We start from the raw sequence: 25,532 nt of genomic DNA on the forward strand, positions 1-25,532 counted from the left end.
TGGAGGTTTTATATGGTGTTCGGGCTTATTGGGTACATTTGATCCAAAGACAACTGACTTTTCAATTGTTGCCGTGGGAATAAATCTTAAGGGAGGTGCCTATGTCGAACACCCATACACCCATTAGGAGAATGAACCCGCAAACACCATATAATTTCACCAGAAAATGAGAAGAATGATGAAGAAAATGCCAGAATAGGATTCCAATTCCTTATTCCAGCATCCAAACAGCAATCTCAACCCTCTTTATGTCTTTTTAAAAATGACTTGATTTTCATCGAGGAGCGAAACGGGTGGTTTAAAGAAAAGGCAAACAAAGAGATGGAAATTGATAGAAAACGGATTGAAAATAAGGGCACGTTTGGCTACCGTGATTTTTTTTTTTCATGGAATATTAGCTTACCCAATGGCGAGGGACAGTGGTAGAGGGATAGATAAGTGAGGGACTGAACTCATTCATGCCCTATCAAGTCTCTCTCCCCCCACCTGCCCTAACCCTCTCTCACCACTAGGAATCACTAATTTATCATGAAAATAAATTCCTGAGTCCTGACTGCCAGACAAGGCCTGAGTATCAACAAACATACACAAAAACTAACCATAACAGGCTGCACACCATACCAGATCCTATTATGGGATCCTGTCAAAAACCAACTGCAGAAATATAATTTCTAGAGCAGGTTTTCTAGGTTGTTCTGGGGAGTGATTAATCATTCTTAATACAAGAATTATAGGACTGTTCTCATCATTTGAAGAGTCGATCCAACTCGAGAGACTCTATGCAACTGGTCCACCCAAAAATGAACAAAAAAACTTGTGAAGGAGAGAATCTTGCAGTAAGCAACAAGACCCACATATTGTTCATGTCAAACAGTCCTGAACAAAATGGTTTCATGCAACATCTTCAATTCTACCTTTGAATGTAACCAACTCCCATTGCATCTAGACAGGCACAGAGACCAGCATATCCTTGGAATCATAAACCAGCATATCCTGAGAATCATAAATAGGGAATTAGAAAATGGTATCATTCTACAGTTTCAAATCCACATTACATTCATAAGGAAACAAGCCATTGTTTTTGCAATATGCATTTCAACGTAGGAAATCTCATTCCACAAAGCCCATTTATCCCAATTCACATTCTAGGTTAGTCATCACCATTTCTCCACTGAATGTACCCATTGATTTCTTGAATACCAGGCATCTAAACTTTAATCACTCTAAAAATAATAGACCAATCAGGCACCCTACCTTTGCCATTTAGGGGTGCAACTTGGGTCGGTCGGGTTGAGCTTTTGCTACAAAATGAATTGGAATCAACCCGAATCTGACCCGATTTTACCGTAAAAGCTCAACCCGAATTCCCAAAAATCAACCCGAGTTGTGCCACAACTGCCTTTGTAACTTCATTTCAAACTCATAGGATGTCTCTGGCTGTGAATAACTGTATGTATCACTACGACCTGTTAAGATTATGTTTGAACTATTGTGTATCACTCTAGATATTAATACCCTCAGAAAACGAAGAATTCTGGTAGGGATGACTCTTTCAACAATCCAAAACATTGATCTACTGGCCGCATCATGGATGGAGCATGCCCTCCTAGATAATTGGCCACTAAAATTGGATGGCTGTTTTTTTTATTTCGAAGGGCAAAAGGATTATTTGGAGGAAATTCAGGGGTGGCCTAAACATGGGCCAGGCAAATGAATGATTTAGATAATTGAACAAGTGGTTCCTACCCTACCTGTGCTTTTGTCAGCCTTTAGAACCAGACACCATATACCACCCTCCACAATTATCTTAACTGCATATGCAATCTGATGGTAAAATAAAGAGCGCTCCAGTCAAAAAGACTAGGCCGTTTAACCAAAATTAGTTCCCAATTCTTCCAACAAAATCCATAGGATGAAACGGAGACTTTTGCCAATGCATCAAGCAAATATTTATGCAGAAATTGACCATGAGAAAGTTTTCCAAAACTGTAAGAATGATGCTTTCTAATCATTTCTACAAGCAAAAAGATAGCAGAAGAATTTTATTACGAAAGCATAGACTCTAGTTAGTAGGATGCTATAACATTGACAATAATAATAGCAATGTAATCCAGAAATTGACCAGTTGTTAGAAGGAATGCATCATCCCTGTTACTTTAATTCCCAAAATCGAAGCAATTGATGCCAAAGAATCATCAAAACAGATTTTTTGCATGGATTACAAGCAAAATAATCTCTATTAAATATATGTGCTTCACTAAAAAGTTCCATGAATACTCTATTATAATGCCACATTCGCAATAACTGTAAGATTTTTTGCATGACTTACAAGAAAAATAAATTTTTTTTTTTAATGACGAACGAGAAAAATAATCTCTATTCAAAGTATGCTTCACTAAAAAGTTCCTCAAATGATCATTCATAGGTTCTGTCAATACATGTACACATACATGTTTGTATGTCTGCAGACTTGACATGAGGCATTCTTACTACTTCACATAAGTGGTGATGGACATGTGAAGGTTAATTTTCCCAGGACACGTGATAGAGTCATTCAATAAGAATCCAACCGTAACGATCACAGCTATAAAGGTGATGAATACCTAACCTGAGTACCTGACATCCATTCCCAGACTCTAACTTATAAGTTAAATTAAGGTAGACTTGATCAGTTCGAGAGTGCAAGGAGGGAGGTTAGAAAGAATGGTTACCAAAGCAAAGCTTGACGGTGCTGTATGGATGTCACCACATGAAATTCACATAACCAATAACTGAAGTATTCATCCATGGAGGATTAATCCCAATCCTCCCATGTTTTTCAGTATGGCTCTAACATGTGATGACAATGTGAGTACGAAAAAAAACTAACAAGGGATCTATTTGGCTATATGGTGACTCTTTTCTTTTTTTTACCTTTTGAAATAACAATAAAATTAAATAAAAGTTACGCATGTTAGAAAGACATGTGTGACAGTACATGTCAAGCATGGGTGACTGCATGTCACCCATGGCTAGTTGGGAACACTATAACCTTAACCGAAACCTTCTAATAATTTTATCCAATCTTCCTGGAAATTAAACAAGCTTCCGGATCATATATTGAGTAGCAACAGAGAAAATAACATTGTCTGAATGTATAGAGAACGTTATAGATTATATTGAGCTGCAACAAGAAAATACATTGTCTGAATGAGACAGATTGGTGATCAGTCTAATAGAAACATGTAAATGAGTGACTTCAGAAATCTATTCCACACAAATCCAACTTACGGATTTATTTATTAAACAAAATAATACTCATGAAAAAAGTCCAGAAAAAGTTAACCTGAAAAGAATCTTGTGAGGTTACTGTGTAGAATTGGTTGAGAGATGGTTCACGATGATGGGAGGATGCAGAGCTCGGTGTGCAGCGGCTTTTGCCTTGCGGGCCTTATACATCTCCTCTGTCTCGACCACAACTAACCTCTTTACCTACAAAGAGAACTAAGAGATGAATAGAGGCAAAGTCATATGAAAAAAAAAACCCGCAAGGAGAGAGAAAGAGATGGATTTTATAACCTGTTGGATCATTCCCCTGACAGTAGGTGTGTTCCAACGCATGACAGTTCGGTTGCATTTACGGAGGCGCATGGCCTCTAAGGTACGCCTGTGAAGTCTCCTGGTACCAGGAATGCCCCTCACCAGGGTTATGTACAGATGAGGGCTCCATTCTATTGGAACACAGGCTTTAAAAGCCTTGAAGGCATTCATGTCTCCCCCTTTTATCTTTTTCTCCCTCTTCCACTGAAGGAAAAATACCACAAGTAATATCAAAACAACTGTAAATTTTTTGAAAATGTCAAAAAGACTGAAAATTACTGTATTTTATTTTTTTGAAAGTAAATTACTTATTACTATCATAACTTGTAACAATATAAATATGGTATTCATTTCACAAACTAAAAGTGTCCAACGGAGTGTCGACACGGGTGTCGTGTCGGACACCCTACTCAAAACTATATATAATATTACATTTTCCCCATTTTGTTTCCCTAACAATTATCCTCTCTCGAGTTTCTTCCGTTGTTGTTAGGATCTCATGAAATTACTGTATTTTATACTTTAGACCACTAAATTGAATCGTTAAATAATATTTTATCTATTTTACACAATATAATTAGCCTAGAGAATGATCTAGGGTGACAATTCTGCATCATAATATGATTCAACACTGGTTATAGGAGGCCTCTCATCATCGGCCTGGAAGCCTTGGAAGGTCAGCCTAGTTAGCTGCACCTTGGATTTCCCATGACTGAAAACTTGTTCTGATCAAATGATCATAGGCATCCATTAAATGGGATTTTTTTACACTGAATTTCGACAATTACCTGTGTCTTCCCCCCCACCCCCTATCTCAAAGGAAATCCAATGTGGGGCATACCACATGGACATTAAGATTGACAGAAAGAAGGGACCCATGTGCAGACTAAATTTGATGGTTCCATTAGATCAATCATTAGTTTAAAAATGCTTTGGCATTACAAATGAACAGTTCACAACATGGTTGACATGAGATTGGAAAAACAACATGGATGCTCTACTAAAAATGCATGTGACAGTTTGAAACTCCAATGAAACCTAATAAAGTGAAACAGTATGACAATAAGAAAAGGACTTTTACCTTGAAATAGAAACCAATATGGCAGATAACACCTCGAATCTCCGAAACGATACACCTAGAAAGACACCCAAAAACAACAAGCATATTAATCCTATGTAAAATTATTTAACCACCAAATATGAATTAGACTAGGTACCCAACAATGATCAAACCAAGCTCAATAGATAGGTAATGAAAGAAGATGACAATAATATGGATAGGGAAAACAAGACATAGTACTGTGGGAGACATGAAATTACATAATTAGAAACCCTAGTTATCGATCGAAAGAGGTGAGACTTGCACGGACATGGTATTCGAAATGAGTAAATACATTTACGATGCAGAAATTTAGAAATCAATAGAGAAAACTAAAATGGAGGATCGAAGAGAAAGAAGGTAAAACCTCTAAAATGGAAGGATGAGGGTTTTTGGACACCTTTGAGAAAGAAGACGGCAATGTTTTTAAAGGGGGGGTTCGGATATAAGGAAAAGAGAAGGGAAATGTTATCAGCACTACTGTATTTTGATGATTTAACTCCTCACTTTATTAAAAGTACGGTATGGCCAACGCTATAGGATGATCCAAACCGTCCATTAGATGGGCCACAGCCTACATAGGTTGTGCCCCAAAAATCATTTCCATACGTTGATACTAACCCTCCGATCTGAACGTTAGAGGGTTGATCCCAACCCTCTATGGATCGGAGGGTTAGGATCAACCTATGGAAATGATTTTTGGGGCACAACCTACTTAGGTTGTGGCCCATCTAATAGACGGTTTGGATCATCCTATAGCATGGGCCATACTGTACTTTTAATAAAGTGGAGAGTGCCGATAACATTTCCCAAAGAGAGAGAGTTATGGGACATGTTTGGATGTGTAGAAAGTTTTTTCTTGGAAAAAAAGACTCAATGAAATTTTATTTTATTTTTTTCTTCATACTGTTTGATTCTCATCCTTCAATTTTCACCAACTTGCATACCCAAAACTTGAGTTTTTATATGTTGTGTGGCCGTATAGAGTCCATTGTTTTTCAAAAAGGATTGTACGGCCAACTTTATGGGATGATCCAAACCGTTCATGTTTTTGGGTCGCAATGTAAATAGGTTGTGCCGAAAAAATCACTTCCATAGGCTAATCCTAACCCTCCGATCTATAGAGGTTTGCATAATGTACATTCCAATTATAGATCGTTGGGTTAGGATCATCCTATAAAAATGATTTTGGTGCGCAAAATAGAAAATACTTACGTTGTGGCCCAACAAATGAACGGCTTGGATTATCCCATGAAGTGGGCCATAAGGTGCTTTTTGAACAATATGGACCATATAAAATCCTCTACAAAACAAATCCAGTTTGTTGTTTACACACTTCTCACCGTAATTTAGTCTCATATACTTCCCTAATCGATAATAAAGCTTAACAGTCTGCTTTAGAACTTTGAATCCCCCCTCTGCCTTATCTGGTTCCATGCAAAACCAGCTAAGTGCTTCCTCTAGATCAATTTCCACCAAAATTTTCATATAATAAAGCCCTAAAATTGTAAGTCTTTCCATAGCCAAACCAATAGTGGCGGCCAACTACCCTCCCTGCAACTAAACCAAGGACCTCTCTAAGATTAGTGTTTTTGTCAACTTCTTACCTGAATTTTAGGGGTTTTTACTATATTTTCTACCTTTTCTATTTCTTCTTATTCTTTTTCTTGCGGGAATTTTAGGAGGGGTTCGAACCCACGACTTTTCTATTCTGATCTGAAATATCTTTCAATTCGATCTATCCATTAAAAAAACAGATAACAGAGATAAATAGAATAGGAGATCCCAATACCATTAAAAGTAAGTTCCTGTAATTATCATGTGTAAAACAGCAACATGAACAGCAAGAGAAGGGAAACATAAGGGCCCTCTATACACAACAAATTCAATCGGAGAAGGGACCGGCCGTTCTAAGTTCTGGGGTTCGTTAAGAGAGGACTCTCCAAATCGGCTGGATCTGTGGAATCTGAACGGATCAGATCCAATCGGTCTCTTCTCAACAAGATGCATTCAAAGATCGAGAAATAAAGTTCAGAAATGTTTGAAAGAAATAACATTAATAACTTCATACACAACAAATCATGGAAGAAAGCAGCTGCACCCATCACCGTCCAAACCAACCTTTCTGTGGCTGAATTACTTCGCTATCGTTCATCAGCTTGTCCAGCACAACATTCAGATCAACAGCCTGGCCATTCTCCGTCAGCCTCCTCACCGTTGCCCTAACCTGTTCTCTCGAGAATCCCATCGTTGTTACCTTGTCGACCACATCATCAATGGGGAGCCTATTACCGGTCCCACCCGAATTTGACCCACCACTACCAACACTAGTTGCAGTGGGGAGAGAGTGTGGTAGTATTTGAGCGGTGGGAAGACGTGGGTAGGCACTACCAGTAGGAGCTGAAGGAGAAGAATGCTGGGGCTGTTTCATTGCAGAGCCGCCATACTGGGAAGGAGACCCACTGTAAGGATACGAATCATTGAGATTAGAGCCCGGTGGTGGGTACCCAGAAGAGAAGGGTGATTGTCCTGAACTCGGTCTACCCCCCGGGGGTTCATACATGTGGGTGGAAGGCCCGTAGAACTGTTGTGATCGTGGGGACCCAGTTGGTGGCTGAGAGAGTGGAGCTGGTTGGCGGATGCTTGGAGGGTAGCTCTGAGAGGGAGGCATGTAGGGGTTTTCTTCAGAATGATGGCTCAATGGAGGTGGGAGCTGGGGAGGAGAAGGATTTACAGGGCCTAGAGGTTGCTGCTGTTGTGTGGGCTGGGAAGATGGTTGGGAGTAATGTGGAATCTGTGGTGGAGCTTGGTAGTGTTGATGTGGGGGATGGGGCTGTGGAGTTGGCACTTGATACTGTTGATGTGTGGTATCTGGAAGCTGAGCTGGTGGGGGGTAGTACTGTTCTTGTGGTAAGGGTGGGATGGGGGGCATTTGGTTCTGAGGTAAGTGAGAAGGAAACTGAAATGGAGGTGGATTTTGCTGTGATGGGGGTGGAGGGGCATTTGGAGGGGGAAGAGCAGATAGGGGAGATGGTTGTGTTGGACCCACCTGAGGTGGAAGAGGTTGTAGGGACTGTTGTGGAGGAGATACTACTTTTTGAAGAGAACTCGTTTGTGCGGAGGTTGGGGGTTCACTTGATTGGTCTGCCTTGGGTTGAAGCTTTGCCAGTTGCAGCTGAGCCTCTGCTATCTCTTGCTTATCGCGCAAAACCTGTACACCAGTTTGTACCTGAAAGAGATTTAAGTAGAGCATGTGCCTATGAAAATCAAACAAAAGTTATGCTTGACAACAGAATTGTTGAGAAACAACACAGGCTGGGATAAACTAGTGCGAAGGACAGAGAAGGCTTAACATGCACAAATAGATCATTTCCACCAAGTATTCAGAATTTTCAAAATTAGAATAGCCATAGAAGAAAGATAGAAAGAAATAGAATAACATGGACAATTTTTCCTGCAACAAAATACTGCTTGTTTGATAAAAAGAGGCATGACAGAGCTAACAAGTACAAAAACATGAAGCAAAGCACTTGAGCCCAGTTTCTTTTAAAAGCTTTGGCGTATAAATGGGAGTAAAATCGGCGTAAAAATTGTTTAGATTTGCATAGTGTGGAAAAACCTTAATTTGAAGAAGTAATTCCCGAGGGTGTTGTCCAAAGTCAGTAACCAGAATATCACAAAGTTAAAATTTACATGAAGAATATACATTTCAATGAAATGAACTACCATTCCACGCAAACCTAAGTAACTTCATGTATATGCCATGGAGTTGCTACATCAACCAAAACTTAAATTCAATATGCTATTATGCTGATTGCAGTACTGCAGTGAACACAACTATGTTTAACTCCCCAGTACTTGAACCTTACAAGGTAAAGAAAGATTCCTTAGAACAACCCGAACAAGTGCGAAAACGGAGGTGATCCACATAGTCTACTACATTCACTCCTCATAAGAACCAGAAAACCAATGCCAATGCCCTAAAAACACTTTCCATCCAGCACAAGACCAATAATGCATAGGTACGCAAAACAAATTTCAAAAGTAAAAAATAAATAAAATACAATCGTAGGATGGCAGTACTCCACACCATCACATCTGAAACACTTCCATCTGGCCAGCACCAAGGGAAGTAAATGCAAAATTCAACCACATTCACCAGTATTAGCACATTCTAAAACAGAATGAGACTAACCAATCACTACATTTGCCAAACTCCAATGTTTTCGCACCAACTCAAAAAAACATTAAGTAAATCAGACCTATCTGGTGAAGATCCATCTACGCACAAGCAAAAGTTCACCTTAAGTTTGTTTTATTCACAGCACAATGCAAAAACATGACAAACATCTCACATCCTCTCTGAACACAGAGTGAATAATAGACACAACCAAAAGAATAAAGCAATCCCACTTTCTCCCCTCCAGTAGCTGCAAAACACCACCAACAAGAAGGCTCTACTACAGACAGTCCACTATATAGGTATCATGACAATAACACATGATTTTCAAAACCTCAGCAATATCTATGACTATTTGTTTAAAATGCCAATATATAATATGACAGAAGGCTATAAAAAAGGGGTCTAAGGGTTAAACAACCAAATGGAAATTATAGCAGCACAAAGCCAATTGAGTTAGTCTTCTTTAAAAAAAAAAGTCAATTGAGTTAGTTAGTTCGTTCTATGAAACATATCTAATTACTAGATAAAATATGGCGAATAGGGAGGAGACGGGTATCAATATTCACAAAATATGGCGTTAATTCTGATTAAGGAAAGTTAACTATATCTAGACTTATACATTTTTTTTTTCTCAAAATTTCTGGGTTTTTCCAGGAATAACCAAAAAGTATAGAGTGAAATTAACTTGCTGGTAAACTACCCAGAACAGTGTTCTGCCACCATTACTATACTCAAGAATATAACAAAGAATGCCTTTAATATCTGTGTCTGGTATGAGTTGTCTCTCCATGGATGTATGCCCATGGAAATGGTAGAGATCTTGAAGTGCTTCCCTACCATATCAATCTGGCTTATGTTCACTTCACTGATGGTGGATCCTCTAAAAGTTAAGCAAGTTGTCCATCATCCTGTGAACTGGGTGGCAAGCAAAACCTATAGGCTAACAATGGATATAAAGATATTAACCGCGTGCAAAACACAGCATGCCCAGTGAAGCTCCCATTATAATATCATATTAATAAGCATGTGCCAGGTTAGATAACAGGGTAATAGAACCACCAACTAACCTTTTAATTGAAATGATACATGTCACATTGACTGCCAAAATGTGCCATATTAATAAAATAAAATGAACAAAGAAACCCAAAGAGTTGGGTTATAGCGCTTTAAGATGCTTTTAACCAAAAACTGGAGTACCCAGAAATGAATGATCTCAAACTTCTGCGAGAACGTTTACAAATATGAAACATGTCAACACAAAATATGAGCATCAGATAAGTACCTCTCTTAGTATATTCTCCAATTGCCTCAGCTTTCCATCATTGCTACCATGATTATTTCCAATCGACACCTTCAAATCATCCACTGAGCTTTCAAGGAGGTGAGTTCTGGTCTCCAGTTGGGACAATCGTGCACTAACACCATCCAATGCATGTAGCAGATTATCAGCATGTTTCTTCATTGTTCGATCAATTTCGGACACTGTAGCCGTATCATAAGCGCTCCTATCTTCCTCCGGAGTAACTTCCGCTGATTCATGGGGCTCTAGAGATGAATAATTCTATATGAATCACCATAACACCAAAGAGATGTTAAGGGGAGTTTATAAACAGCAACAAAGAAATCAAAAGAACCAAATAATCATTGATCTGCCAGGCAATAAAGAGATGAGTTTCCATAAATGTTGAAGATACGAAGTTTTAAAAAAAATGCTGGCGCCCTTGCAAAAAAGGGAGCAAAGGGCACCCCTATTGGTCAAATACCACTCAAGGCATTTATGATCTTAGTTGTCTGTGCCATCTTAAATGGGATTTAACCAATGGGGGCGCCCTTGGCCGCCTTTTTTTGCAAGGGCGCCTGTGAGTCTAGACTCCCTCATATATATATATATATATATATATATATATATATATAGAGAGGAAAGTGTCTCTAGTCTCTCCCCTAGATAAGCTTATCTACTCCTCCCTTTAAAAAAACACCGTGGGCCCACGCTGTTTGGATGATCCAAAGCATTCATTTGATAGGTCCTAACATAGATAGGGTGTGCCCAAAAAATCAGCACCAAAGGGTCATCCTAGAACTTCGTTTTGTGGTGCCTTGTGGTACCCAGAATGGACACATATAAACGTCCATTTTGGACACGGTGTGCCCAACAAAATGAAGTTCTAGGATGACCCTTTGGTGCTGATTTTTTGGGCACACCCTATCTATGTTAGGACCTATCAAATGAATGCTTTGGATCATCCAAACAGCGTGAGCCCACTGTGTTTTTTTAAAGGGAGGAGTAGATAAGCTTATCTAGGGGAGAGACTAGAGACACTTTCCTCTATATATATATATATATATATATATGCACAACAGATATTTTCACTTAATTGGCTGCTGAGAGTTTTTTGGGAATTCTAATAGCTTTTGACAACTGATTAAATAATAAAAGACAGGGTGAGCTTGTGTCATTATCAAAACATGGTAGTGCAAATATTAGTGGCCTATGTAAAGTATGAGTAATACAATTGCACATTTACCTATTTAAAGGATTCTTTTACAATTAGAATATTCATGGAGGAAGAAACAAGACTTTTAGTTTTTTTTTTTTTTTTTTGCGTGCGAGCGGGCGGGCGGGCGGGCGGGCGTGTGTGTGTTTTGAATGGTGACACATGACTTTAGTTTCTAGTACATAATAATAATGGCCGATTCTAAAGCTAATAAGGGTGATAACTGATAAGTTCACTTCAGAGTATTATCAACCCTTCTGCCATTTATCATTCCTGCAATATGTGGATCCTAGGTTCTTCTAGGTCTAGTTAAGAAATTCTCTATAATGCGAGCACCTCTCATAAACTTTCCCACAAGAAAAGAACAACACAGAGCAACGGATGAAGATATAGGATGCTCTTTTTTACAGGTGGACAAGCTGAGAACTTACCCATGACCTCAGTATTGCAACCTTCATCAGAATTATTAGCTTGCAGATGATACAAATGAATCATCCAATAAGGAAGCTTGATAAAAGGGCGGCCCAGTGCAAAAGGCTCCCGCCATTGTGGGGTCTGGGGAGGGCTAGATGTACGCAGCCTTACCCCTGCTTTGCAGAGAGGCTGTTTTCGTGACTCGAACCCGTGACCACCAGGTCACAATGGAGCAACCTTACCGTTGCGCCAAGGCTCGCCCTCTTAATAAGGAAGCTTGATGATTGGAAATAATCACAGGCATAGAACAAATTCCCAGCAATTATTCAATTTCTTTAATCAAAAATTGTATTTCAAGATAATAAGCAATCCTATCCAACTTCCTTTTTTGTGTATCACATTTTAAATAGAAGTAAAAAGCGGTGAAAAAAGAGACATGGGTGAGGAGCGAATCTGGCAGCATGGCAACAGCAATTTTAAGAGTGCAAGCTTCAAAGCATCAAGGAATCTTACGTGACAGGAGCCTTTTTAAAATTATTTCCATATATATCTAACAATCTTTACTCCAATAACCTTTTCTTTTAGCATCCACAATATCTTGGGAGGATATCTGCAGGCCGAAAATGGAATACCCCATGGTGTGACTGGATTAATAGAAAATACATGAGGTAAAAACATTTGGCTCATGAAAATGCCATTCAACCGAGGAGCATGCTGCAAGCAAGGTACTTGGCGGCAAAAAAATCTGCTACATCATCGGGAGAGACAAGGGGATTGGCTTTTGGAACTAGCCATGGCACCCTGACGGTCATTTAACAACTCAAATTTCAAAGCAAGCAGTCAACAACGCCTTAGCCATTCATTGTTGATCAGATCCTGAAAGATGAATGGGAGACCTGAGCCAGGTAGTTCACCACTCTCAACAAGGCCTCACTCATGGATATGAAACAAATTCTATCCAAAGCTCTAATAGTACAAGGCAAGGAGGACCAAGCAGTTTGGAAGCCCAATCCGGATGGCCGCTTTTCAACAAAAAGTGGGGACACCCTAAGAGTGAAGCACCAAAGCATACCTTGAGGCAAAACGATTTGGTTTACTGGTCATATTACCAGACACATGTTCACAGCGTGGCAAGCAATAAGTTGGAAAGCTCAGCACCCGAGATCGGCTAAAATTCTTAGCGGACATATCTAATTGTACATGTTTGCTTGGCAAGCATATTGTGGAGGTTTAGCTTTAGGAGAAAACCCAGCAAGCTACTATTGGATGAGGAAGTGGGGATGCCTCATTTACAGGCAGAGGACAGTCGTCAACACCTATAAAAGTAGCCTTTGCGGCTTCCTTCTAACATATTTGGCTCGAAAGAAATGCTAGGTTGTTTACTTACAGAGCCAAAGGAAAGACTTCAGTACCTAAAGATCGGAGACAACTAAAGCGCAAGAAACCAATCCATAGCGGCTATACTAGAATGCCCTCCTAGAGGATGATACAAGCCCAATGGGATTTTCAAACTTACTACGGACGCCTCTAGAGGAAAATGGAGCAGCAACGGGCAGAACGATAAGGGACTCGGAAGGCCACATGCAAGGATTATTGACCATAAACACCAGTAGGGAAGAAATTTTTGCATTGGAGATTAATGACATCCACCAAGGGATCTGCCTACACATAAAATGGGGATAACTGACATCTAGATCGAATTAGACTCCCTCTATGTCCTAAACGTCATCAACGGACAATACAAATGCCCTTGGAAGAAGGTGCCAACTCTTGCAAAGATCAAAGGTAACCTTCATAAGTTCAACTCATGGAGAGTAACACACAGGGACAAGATGTTCCCCTTGCTCAGGTCATCTATCTAATTTACTCTGATCTCATGCATCACGACCCTTACCTCCGCTCCGTTGGAATACTTGATCCCAATAGGACATGAGAAAGACCACAAAATTTTACCAACCTCTTCCCTTAAAAGACCCTCGAGATCAACCACGTTATGATTACCGATGCTTGACCTGTCAAAATTAAGTTTCACCATTCCTGCCGGAGGGTTCCAGCGATGAGTAATAATCTCCCTACTATCTTTTTGAACCACATATTTCCTTCCAGCAAAATTAGAGATCCGAAAAGGACGTGAACCTGAAACAAGGCAGGACCTTGGTCCAAGAAATGACTAAGGAGATTATCTTCATAACAATGTAGATCCGTCCTTTGACTGAATTTTTGAAGATTCGAGCATTTCACTCCTTCCAAAGCAGCCAAATAATAGCCAACATCACTAGCCTCCAAAGGATCCTACCTGTACGAAGCCAAGGCGAACAGCACAATTTTCTAGAAGATCACAAAGCCCAAAAGGAAACACCCAGGCCATCCTGAATCTACCCCCAAGATCCATCATGGGGGCATCCAAAATGCCATGAAGAATCAATGAGTTAAGAGACACCGCTCGTTGTTGACATTAAAAGAGAGTTATTTAGTTTCAAGAGTGTTTTTTAACTCTTTTTAAGTTATAGGGGGCTAGTACAGTCTTTATCCATCAAAATCACTTAAGCTCTTTGAGTTACGAGTGTTTTACATAGGCCTAACAAATTTATTATGAAGGAGAGAGTCTTTAAGTCATTACAAGGTATTTTAGTATAAAAGTGTTAGTTTTTTGTTTTAGGGTTTCAGAACTTTCTAGTTCTCTTTCTTTTCTTATATATTATAAGCATTAGGACACTTTTCTTTAATGATGATGGAATGCTTAATGATGCTATGACAGAATGAATAAAGATTTAAAGATTTTTCTCTCTTGTGTGGATGTGATGTTTGCTATTAGGATGAAATGACTCAATTCGCTTGGTGTGATGCCTTAGGATTCCCTTGATGCGAAGCGTCGAAATTGCTAGTGTGATTCTAGCATAATCTTCTTCTTCTTTGGTGAGATGCCAAGGAGAACTCTTGGTGGGATGCCTTAAGTTAAGTATCATTTTTCTTCGTTACTTTCAATCTATATTTCTCCTATTTCCTCTCTTCTTTTCTTGGTTTCTTCCATATGAACAATCTGCCTAGGAACCCGAAATATTCATCCCCATTGCCTAAAATCTCAAAACCATAATTTGTCTTCATGTTTTACCCATCTTATCTTACTCTAAACCTTGCATCCCTACGCATCTCATCTTGCTCTAAACCTTGCATCCCTACCCATCTCATCTTACTCTAAACCTTGCATCCCTTAATCTTGCTAAAACCTTTGCTTGCACCTTTTCCGATATATGTCTACACCTTCCCAATATATGCCTGCATCTTCTCGGCATATGTCTGCACCTTTCCAAACCTCCCCTATACCAAATAGAGATAAAATATTTGTGCAGCATAATCCACATTCCCCATCCACGACAATCAATCCAATCACCAACGATCGTCCTTAAACTTTTGCATAAGCAATAATAACGTTCAAACCATGTTTTTTTCCTTACAGTATCAAACTATGTACTAACAAATATCACATCAACCTCCTAATTTGTACCCACCTAGTAGCCTAAAGCCGTATTTAAGCTAAGAAATAGCTCTCTAATCACTACGAAGAAGCCAAACAGCTGTAATGATGGGTAAAACACTCCCTGAGATCAATAAATACCAAAATATTACAGGTAAATTTCCTCCAAATTCAGCAACCATGAAGAAAAATGTAACGTAATGGTCTATGAAGGAGCAAAACACTCTACAATATTCTCTAGGCATATGACCAAGAAATTGTTCCCCAATATAATTATCTTAAATCAATAAGGACCCAGAAAATGCACCCCCTTCCACTCCTCTTAAACATATAAAACCCCAAAACACGGCCAAAATGGAAAAAAAAAAAAAAAATAGAAAACAAAAAACAACATTCAATATCAACAGTAACAAACCAAATTATCCAAAACAAACGAATGAGAAGAACAAAAAAATCACAGACACAAACTCATTAAAAAACCTCCAACATAAACCAATGCCCGGCAAAAATTAGTCAGAAATGGCAGACACCAGCCTCATTATCAAAACCAGAAAACCCCCAGAAATTATACCTCAAGACACTTTTAAACCCCAAACTTATCAACCAGTACTGAATAAAAATCTTTCCCCAAAATCACCAGCCATTAACCAAAACCCACAAATGCCTAGAAAACTATCCCTTGAAGCCCATCTGAAACCGCAAAATTTATCAACCAAAACCAACTCACACATCATCAGACATCAAATGAGTTAGTACTAAAATCTCTTGTTATCAAATCCTAAACAGATAGCATCGAAATCTTCTCCAAAAAGAAGAAGAAGAAAATACCTGACATGTTGTCCCCAAAATCTTCTCTAAATCCACCAAACGGCTTATGGATTACCCCCAAATCTTCTTCAAACTAACCAAATAACCATCAAACTAATGCTCAAAACCTCATTTAAAACCCTAAAAATCATCGCATACTATATTTATGAAAAAGAAGAAGAAAAATAAAACAAATAATCTCACTCTTAACACCGGACACATTCTACTTGGAATCCAAACTAATGCTAAAACCTCATCTAAAACCCTAAAATCATCGCATATTATAATTATGAAAAAGAAGAAAAAGAAGGCAAATAATCTGACCCTAAAACCTGACGCATTCGACTTCGAATTCAAACTAATGCTCAAAACCTCATCTAAAACACTAAAATCATCGCATATTATAATTGTGAAAAAGAAGGCAAATAATCTCACTCCTAACACCAGACGCATTCTACTTGGAATCCAAACTAATACTGAAAACCTCATCTAAAACCCTAAAAACTCATCACATATTATATTTATGAAATGAACAAAAAAGAAGGCAGATAATCTGACCCTAAAACCTAACGCATTCGACTTTGAATTCAAACTAATGCTCAAAATCTCATCTAAAACCCTATAATCAGCGCATATTATATTTATGAAATGAAAAAAAAAATGAAAAAAAGGCAAATATTCTGATCCTAAAACCTGACGCATTCGACTTCGAATTCAAACTAATGCTCAAAACCTCATCTAAAACCCTAAAATCATCGCATATTATAATTATGAAAAAGAAGAAAAAGAAGGCAGATAATCTGACTCTAAAACCTAACGCATTCTACTTCGAATTCAAAAATGGTCAAAACCTCATCTAAAACCCTAAAATCATGGCATATTATAATTATGAAAAAAGAAGAAAAAGAAGGCAAATAATCTGACCCTAAAACCTGATGCATTCAACTTCGAATTGAAATTAATGCTCAAAACCTCATCTAAAACCCTAAAATCATGGCATATTATAATTATGAAAAAAGAAGAAAAAGAAGGAAAATAATCTGACCCTAAAAACCTAACGCATTCGACTACGAATTGAAATTAATGCTCAAAACCTCATCTAAAACCCTAAAATCATGGCATATTATAATTATGAAAAAAGAAGAAAAAGAAGGAAAATAATCTGACCCTAAAAACCTAACGCATTCGACTACGAATTGAAATTAATGCTCAAAACCTCATCTAAAACCCTAAAATCATGGCATATTATAATGATGAAAAAAGAAGAAAAAGAAGGCAAATAATCTGACCCTAAAACCTAACGGCAATCGACTACGAATCCAAACTCATGCTCAAGACCTCATCTAAAACCCTAAAAATCATCGCATATTATAATTGTGAAAAAAGAAGGCAAATAATCTCACTCTAACACCAGACGCATTCAACTTCAAATTGGAAGCCCTAGCTTCGAGGATCGGCGATCCGACAGGCCTAATCGGCTGAAAATCGTAGCTCGGCAATATCTCCTCTTTCTTCGAGCCGTTCTGATCTTCCGGCTGGTTTAAGAGCTCAACGAAATCGTTGTTAGGGGATCCCGAAAGTGCCATGATCTGCTTGTCCATGAACTGAGACGCATTCATCGAATCCGATTACAAAAAATGGATAATGATATCCAACTTCTTGATTTCTCTACAGGTTATAGGACAAGATGATAAATTCGCACCGTCTGTAAGATAATTCAAACCCCTGGACCGTGAATTGAGCTGAAAAATTGTCAAAAAGAAGAGGCAGGTGGCAGACTTAACGCTTTCCGACGTCAATTCACGTTCATGGGTGTGAATTATCCTATAGTGGGTGCGAATATATCATCGCGCCTTGGTTTTTTTGGTTATAACTGTGAGGTTTTATACACGGAGGAGAACCCCGTTTTGAGGGTGAGGATGATACTGTGAAGATTATATATGGGGGTACTAGGCTACAAATGAATGGTTGGATTCATCCAATGGAGAAGGGCCCACTGTACTATTAAAAATTGCTCAATTAGTCAATTACACGCGCACGTGGCATATGAGAGCTTGTCTTTCTTAAAACGCGCAGAGCCGGGTTATTATTCTCCCAAACAGCCCTCCTAACATTTTCGGCTAGTATTTTTAAAAAAAGTACTGTACTGCCCCACATCACAGTATGATCCAAACCATCCATTTCATGAACCACAACGTAAATAAGTTGTGGCCCAAAAAATCATTTCCATAGGATGATCCTAACCCTCCAATCTATAGAGGTTTCAATAATATCCAGTTCCTCTAAGATCTCTAGGTTAGGATCATCCTATGGAAACGATTTTTTGGGGCACAAGCTAATTACGTTGTGGCCCATCAAATGGACAGTTTAGATCATCCTATGGTGTGAGTTGTAGAGTATTTTTTGAAAAATATTGTACCATACAAGCTTACACCATATAAAAACTCTTGCAAGAGAACTATGGGGCAGTGATAAATCGACCCCTATATATCTTAAATTGACCCCATGTAGGTGCTTAGAGAGATAGAGATCTGGGGTCGATTTAAGATACCAGGGGTTGATTTATCACTGCCCACTGTATTGGAAAAAATATGACTATGAGAAATGCTTTGGAGACAGCTCTACTTCTTGTTTGGTGACCATTCGGGGCGCTCCGGAGTCCCTCCGTCAGAGCCATCATCCTTTCCATTTAACCTATAATTTCTATCAACCATCTTTTGTTTTGAGATCTAGAGTTAAGCATCACGTTTTTTCCGCATAAACACAAGGCAAATCATCTTTGATCTCCTCTATTTTACAACCATTAATGAGAACCGTTTCTTTTCTTTTTGTCATCACCGTAGCGGTTTTTTTTTTTTCTCCCATCGCTCTTGTAGATATTTTTCATGGGTGATTTGGTGCATCCCTCTGTCATCCCATGTTAAAACTCGATTCAAAATGAGGGTTTAATAGATGTAACAAATTGGGAAACTATTTAAGGGGATTTGCACAAAAATATATAGTTTACCTTAATTACAGATTGATGATAGTTATATTGGTAATTAACTAATTATGTTACTAGTGATGGGACGACCGATTTGTCCATATAAAGTGGGAATCTACTAGTGAGGCCTAACCCTAGGTTTAGGTCTTAGGGAAGCCTGTAAAAGCAGTTCAAATCTAACGCCCTGATGTGAGAGACAAGCACAAATCTTTGGAATTTGGAGATTGGAAGAGTGCACCATAATCTCACATAACAATGGGCGGATTAAAGTATTCTTATCAGGAATATCAATAGACGAGACGAGCGGAAGGCAAGGGTCCAGTCTAGCAATCCATTCAAGTTCTTGGGGGGCTATTAGTAAGGCATTACTGCATTGGTTAAGTGCCTAGTCAAGGAATCGGTTTCATCTGCTATGCTTATGTATATGCATGTATGCAGAGAGAGAGAGAGAGAGAGAGAGAGAGAGAGAGAGAGAGATTACAAGTTTGCAAATAATTTCACAGGAAGCTAGTACGGCCACCAAAATACATCCATTATAGATGTAGCTAAGTAAAGTCTATGCATATATGATAGGTTACTTAATTCCTTTTCAATGCAGCAAGCTATTCCTCTGATATATGATCACCCATGGAATAATAAGAAAAGATTTATACATTTGACAAAAACTCCTTTATTTATTAATTTTCTAACTTTTTATAAGAAAGAAACACAAAGCATCCACTGTTGGGATCAAAATAAATATTCAATTACAGATAATTCTTCAGAATTAGGCCATGGAACCTCAATCACAACCATCTTCTCATCATAACTGAATGCCACATCTTTACCATCAATTTGGCAAGCTTTCGGCATTTCGGACGAAAATACCCTCATACCTCCACTCCCTTTCACTCCAATCCGAACTAAACTCTCATTGTCATCAAATTCGAGTGATTGAATCGCACCGCCAGTGTTCAACATATTTACTAACCCAATTGGAGCGAATTGAATCATTTTCTTTGATATGATCTTCACTGGAGAAACTGTAAGAAGCTCGAAATCAAATGGCTCTAGAGATATTTCAATATTTTCATCAGGTTTCAAGAGGACCAACTTCTTTGCTTGATACAAATATACTGCAAATAACTCCACTCCTTCAGTAGAAATTGGATTCCTTCCATTTTTCCATTCAATGTTGTTGGGGTTTGCTGTGGAGTGTACTATGTGCGAAAATTCGGAGGCACATTTGTTCCTTCTGGCTTGACGACACCATCCTCCTCCTTGGCAGTTGAATGCTCCTAGAACTCCAGTATACTTTTGCAAAGAAAATAAGAAAGAAATGAGGAAAGCCACCATTAGCTATTGATAGGTTTTATATTTTCAAAATAAGAGGATTTCTTCTTTCTTTTTTTTCATTTTTGTTTTGGATTTTGAGAACCGATTGTGAGTCCATAACTGATTACTGGACTCAGTATTAAGGCCCTGATCGTTTAAGATTATGCTAACCTATTATGAGCCCAAAACCATTTATTGGACTCAAATTTACGTTTAATTTTGAGTCCAATAACTGGTTTTGAACTGACAGACGTCAATCGGTTGGCATAATCACAAACAAACAGATTTGTTTTAGATTTTGAGAAGCGATTATGAGTCCAAAACTGATTATTGGACTCAAATTTACACTTAATTTTGAGTCCAAAACATCCTTAGCACTTTTGTGGTTAACCAAACAGAGTCGCAAGTTAACCAGGCAGGTTTTCAAACTATGGCAGATTATTAATCCGTGATGTAAGAATTTCCTCAATAGAGTTTTGAGATATGTTCTCAGTATAATAATAACTAGAAATAAAAAATGAGAGTTTCTGATTTAGATGTCTTACCTTGTTCAAGTTCCATATCTTAAGCATAGTTTTTCCATCATGCAAGGGATCTTCAAAGAGGCAATCTCTAGTCGGAAGGGCGTAGAAATCGCACCGTAGGATCGTTCCATCTGGCAATGCTAGGCTCTTGAGGAGTTGAAAGTCATGCTTTCCAACTGAGTCACTAACATAAATCGGTCCCCCAGAAATTGCTCGAGACGCGGCATGGAATTTTGCACAGGGGTGAGTCGACTGAAACATGTCCCAATCGGGATGTATGAAGTTTCCCATCCAAAGGCTGTTATAAGCGCAGTGCACCATGTGACAACCTTGTAGCCAAAACGTGCCGTTGGGATCGCCCGACGGATCAGTGCACCAAAAATCGTCCCCTATTTATCATTTAGAAATCTCCATATAGTAAGCATCTTAGAAACATTAAAATTACAGGACTAATTATACTAATTATATACTACTCGATGAAAATTATCTTTTGACAGCTGTTTAAATGAGCATAAATATCTTTTGACACCTGTTTAAATGATGTAAGACAAGATGAGTTAGTGCAATTATCAAAACATAGCAGTGCAAATATCAGTAGCCTTTATTTTATCTTAAATTTTGTTAGGTGCACTCTGGTGAGGTGTGATTAAGGATATTTTGTTAGAATACACATAAAGTAAAAAAGAATTAATTTATATAAAAAGATATAGGAAACGTACCGACACGGCCAAGGCATATAGTTTCGGTTCCGAGAAACATGAAATCGTTGCAGTGCTCCATACTGGCGATGACCCCGTTGCCTTTGAAATGTTTCTTTACTGAAGCAGTTATTGCCTTATAATAAGCTTTGGCCAGATCCACCCTACCCCCATATTCCTCGCACAACATCTCTAGCAACTGATAAAAAACACAACTGTTATTGTACAGGAATATATGCACCAAAATTTATATAGGAAAATGAAATCTTCAACCCCATTTTAAGCATTTCCACCCCCATGTGTTTGTTATTTCTTGATTTTGACTTTGTTTTAAAGAATAGTCGAACAAAAGGTGTGAAAATGCAAGCATTTTTTAAGGTGGGGACCACCTGTATTATGACCCACAAATCTACACCTGTCCTAATCGTCCATTGACAGATTGGGGACCACCCATCTTGGGGAATACTCTGGCCACCCATTCATGGTACGGTCCTACTAATTGATAGTCCTACCTATAATTTTTAGCAATGAAAAATTATATCTCCACCCCTTTTTGCTGCTATTTTCCCCTGAAGGTGAAATCAGTGCATTTTCATCCATTTATTTGTCTTTTCACGAAAATGACATCATTTCTAGGAAAAGACATACAAAAAGGGGGTGCACATATCATCATTTCCCAATATGCACACATGTTTATAAACCATGGAAACATAGATGTTAGGAAAACATTTCTAAAACGAGAGATCCGGTGCTGAAAATAAAAGGGTGAAAATGACCGATCGATTAGGCCATTTTCACTCCCTTTTACCATCTATGGGGGATATGCGCACGTGTCACCATAGGAGGCCATCTTGCTTTTGTTCAGTACGGGATCCCGTTTTGCTAGCAACTCTCGGCTCTTCTAGACATATATAAAAAGGAAAGTGCCTCAAAAATAGCAAACAATCTTAAATCACGAAGCATGGACACCTTGCATTTTTTAATAGCATTCGAGAACTTACGTGAATGACGTCCACTTTAACACCGTCGATCCCCACGGAAGCAAGATGAGAGTGCAAACCTTCATACAACTGGTGGGCCATCTCAGGTGGGACCAACCCAACCCCATTATTCACAATCTTATCAACGGCCAGATCTTCCATCGTCATCTTCAATCCCGGCGTAAGCGTAGGCTCTATCACCGTCGATTTCGGCATCCCCTTCACATTAGGCCGGACCCCACCCCAATACCCAGACAACGCGTGCCACACGTACACATACTCCACGTTCTTAAAATTACCCTTAAGATCCCTAACAAATGCCCCCATCCCACTCTCCCCACATGGGCTTTGGTACTCCCTAAACTTATAGTTTTCTTGGAACTTTATAAGCCTACATGGCATTTGCTCACCCGCAGCCGTCCGATTCATCCCTTCTTGATCTGTGATCGGATCATCATCGTGACAGATGGATTGCCATCCATCGTCGATTATTACAAGCCCAGGAGGACACCCCCCCTTAATTAATCCCTCCACCCCTTCCCAAACCCCATTGGGGTCCACCTTTAGGTAAAAAGCGTCCCACGTGCACCACCCAAACTTATCTACTATACCCGGTGGGGTTTTTTCTTCTAAAAGCTTAAACGTTCCTAAATGAGCCCTAACCACCTTCATACCCTCCTTCACAAGTTTGTAAGGGTCCTCACCCGAGGCCATGTAAAGAGAGCTTCTAAAAGTAGAGGCCGTGACACGTGTGGAGCCACTCTCCACGCAGAGGTCAAGATAGTCATTTTGCCCTGGTTGGAGCGAGGCGCGAAACTGACCGTCGATGAGTGGGAGGAGGAGAACGTAGGGCCGTCCGATTTCGGATTTGTCTAGGATCATGATCTGGGTCTCGTGCTCCACGTCGCTCCCTTTGTTTCCCACCCAATGGGTAGTCCACCATACTTTGAATCTGAATATGCTCATGAATCTGATACCCAAAAGCTTGCCGAGTGGGACCACGTGGTGACTCAGTGGTTCGACTGAGTCGAACCCGACAAAGCAACCCGGTGTGCTAGTGGCCTTCGTGGCATGAATAGGCGAGTAGGAAGTTAGTACTATGTTTGAAGGGACATCGAGGAGAAAAGGGTGACCGTCGATTGTGAGATTTTTGCCTTCTAGATGGAACGATGATGGCCGTTGATCATCACCCATTAAGTCTGTGAGCATGTCCGGAGCACCTTTGCTTATGTTGGGAGCCATTTGTAACACAAAGGCGGCAAAGGAAGAGAAGAGAGGAGGAAATAGAAGGTAATTTGTTGATGAGGGAAGGTCCAAGGATCAGATATTTATATAGGCAGAAGAGAGAAAAAGAAACCCAGTGATATTGACGTGTTAGTTGTTATTTGTCCGTATATTACCCTTCATTTTTCTTTGGAAAGGATATCCACACTTTCTTCTTTTGATAATAGCCCTATAAGCATAGATATAGAAAACAAATAATTTTTTTAACTTTTACTAAAATTAATCTACCTTGAATAAAATCTCTCTCACTTTTTTCTTTAAAACCATATCTACCAAATCCCTTTCCGATAAGGCGATGATATTTTCACCTCCCCCTGCAGTACCCATTCGCCCCCCTTTTAACGTGATTGGGGGCGAATACCTACTGCAGAGGGGGTGAAAAAATCATATTTTTTATTTTCAAGCACTATTCAATTTATCCAGCGCTATTTCAGTCTTTTGATCCACTGTTCAACCTTTTTGGAAAGAGAGTTCCCTTAGGCTCTGTTCACTTGCGTTCCCAGGAAAGCAAATTCCTGGGAAACAGTTTATTTTTTCCCTGACAAGACCTTGATAAGACAGAATTTTAGTGTTCACTTGCTTTCCAAGCAAAATATAATTACACATGTGGAATATTTGCAAAAAAGCAAAAATGACATGGAAAAGCCTATTTTCCCATCCTTTAGGGATTTCATTTTCTGATAAAAACACACGGATTTTGTTTCCCTGGAAAACTAGTGCAAAAAGAAGGACAAGCAGTTTCCTTGGAAACCTTTTCCAATGCAAGTGAACAGCCTACGGAAACTTTTTCCTGCACAGATTCCCTGGATTTCTTTTCCTAATACCACGTCAGATTCCAAGGAAACATTTTCTTTTCCTTTTCCGGGAAAACAAGTGAACGTAGCTTTATTTTAACGCACTACTACGAAATATAAGACTCTACTATGTAAATCAAGGTTACAAGTGCTGGAGAATTGAATCTTGGGCCACTTTAGTGGCACCCATTTGTAAGGTTTATAGATTACTCTAGTGCTTTTAAGTACCAAGTTGTGAGATGTGGGTCTGACATGACATCCTTGTAAGGAATCCCTGTACAATGGAGTTTTGGAATTTGTGCCTTTCATATTCTGGATGGCGCTTCTTTGTCCTACCCAAGAAATTCTGCGGACCCCACATCCCTTGGTGGGCCACAAAAAAGAAAAAGTTGATTTCATATTCTCAAGGCTTTATTTGATCGCTGAATAAGATCTTAACATGGATTATTGGCTTCTTTTTCTAGCTAGGCTAAACTGTTCTAAATGAATTGCATCCCACATCAGTACCATGGATTATTGCCTTTTTTTTAGGCTAAGCTGTTCTAAATAAATTACATCCCACATTAGTACTTCTGTCCCTAAAATATATTTTAGCTTCAAATAGTGAGAATAAGTATAATTCCATCATTTAGTTGGAATCACACTTATCCTTGTTTTTTTTTAAGATAGAGTATTTATGGTCTATGTTTAATGACAAAATATACACATTCTTGGATGTTCGGTCCTCTTCATAGCTTTGGATCTTCCCCATCTTTTTCCATCGCATCCTCCTTTACATATTCCATTTGTGTCTTCTTCACTATTTTGAACCTTCTCCACTCTCCACCTTTTTCCCTCAGCATTATTCGTATTCAACACATACGAACACATCCACAAGTGGTGATGATTCTATATGATAGGTGG

The 25,532-nt window shown here is 39.0% G+C and overlaps 3 protein-coding genes across 3 annotated transcripts; all 3 read right to left on the bottom strand.

The window, feature by feature from the left end:
* Positions 1 to 643: 643 nt before the first annotated feature.
* On the bottom strand, positions 644 to 4,983 carry LOC143846244 (uncharacterized). The gene is made up of 5 exons (XM_077354675.1): positions 4,900 to 4,983; positions 4,661 to 4,715; positions 3,559 to 3,783; positions 3,326 to 3,471; positions 644 to 993 (listed from the first exon to the last, which is right to left on the bottom strand). Coding segments are annotated over exons 1-4 (408 nt in total). The 5' UTR covers positions 4,902 to 4,983; the 3' UTR covers positions 644 to 993; positions 3,326 to 3,345.
* Positions 4,984 to 6,445: 1,462 nt separating this feature from the next.
* On the bottom strand, positions 6,446 to 17,948 carry LOC143892666 (uncharacterized). Its single transcript, XM_077397441.1, has 3 exons — positions 17,456 to 17,948; positions 10,144 to 10,422; positions 6,446 to 7,907 (listed from the first exon to the last, which is right to left on the bottom strand). The coding sequence occupies exons 1-3, from the start codon at positions 17,669 to 17,671 to the stop codon at positions 6,783 to 6,785; spliced, it is 1,620 nt and encodes a 539-aa protein (XP_077253556.1). The 5' UTR covers positions 17,672 to 17,948; the 3' UTR covers positions 6,446 to 6,782.
* A 1,741-nt stretch (positions 17,949 to 19,689) lies between these two features.
* Positions 19,690 to 23,868, bottom strand: LOC143892667 (Raffinose synthase family protein). The gene is made up of 4 exons (XM_077397442.1): positions 22,573 to 23,868; positions 21,593 to 21,770; positions 20,895 to 21,262; positions 19,690 to 20,328 (listed from the first exon to the last, which is right to left on the bottom strand). The coding sequence occupies exons 1-4, from the start codon at positions 23,791 to 23,793 to the stop codon at positions 19,765 to 19,767; spliced, it is 2,331 nt and encodes a 776-aa protein (XP_077253557.1). The 5' UTR covers positions 23,794 to 23,868; the 3' UTR covers positions 19,690 to 19,764.
* Positions 23,869 to 25,532: the final 1,664 nt, after the last annotated feature.

This window comes from Tasmannia lanceolata, unplaced genomic scaffold (assembly GCF_043159265.1).
Source record: "Tasmannia lanceolata isolate RefF3 unplaced genomic scaffold, GAP_Taslan_0.1 ptg000015l, whole genome shotgun sequence".
In the NCBI taxonomy this organism is placed as follows: Eukaryota; Viridiplantae; Streptophyta; class Magnoliopsida; order Canellales; family Winteraceae; genus Tasmannia; species Tasmannia lanceolata.

Excerpts from the sequence above, each read along its gene's own strand:
- LOC143846244 (XM_077354675.1), bottom strand. Across the intron at positions 3,784-4,660 it reads ATATTGGTTTCTATTTCAAG|TGGAAGAGGGAGAAAAAGAT; the intron begins GTAAAAGTCCTT and ends TTTTTCCTTCAG. Across the intron at positions 3,472-3,558 it reads TCAGGGGAATGATCCAACAG|GTAAAGAGGTTAGTTGTGGT; the intron begins GTTATAAAATCC and ends TTCTCTTTGTAG.
- LOC143892666 (XM_077397441.1), bottom strand. The coding sequence starts at position 17,671 with ATGAATGCGTCTCAGTTCATGGACAAGCAGATCATGGCACTTTCGGGA. Across the intron at positions 10,423-17,455 it reads TGAATGCGTCTGGTGTTAGA|AATTATTCATCTCTAGAGCC; the intron begins GTGAGATTATTT and ends TGATTCATATAG. Across the intron at positions 7,908-10,143 it reads TGGAGAATATACTAAGAGAG|GTACAAACTGGTGTACAGGT; the intron begins GTACTTATCTGA and ends AATCTCTTTCAG.
- LOC143892667 (XM_077397442.1), bottom strand. The coding sequence starts at position 23,793 with ATGGCTCCCAACATAAGCAAAGGTGCTCCGGACATGCTCACAGACTTA. Across the intron at positions 21,263-21,592 it reads TATATGCCTTGGCCGTGTCG|GGGACGATTTTTGGTGCACT; the intron begins GTACGTTTCCTA and ends AATGATAAATAG. Across the intron at positions 20,329-20,894 it reads AGATATGGAACTTGAACAAG|TATACTGGAGTTCTAGGAGC; the intron begins GTAAGACATCTA and ends TCTTTGCAAAAG.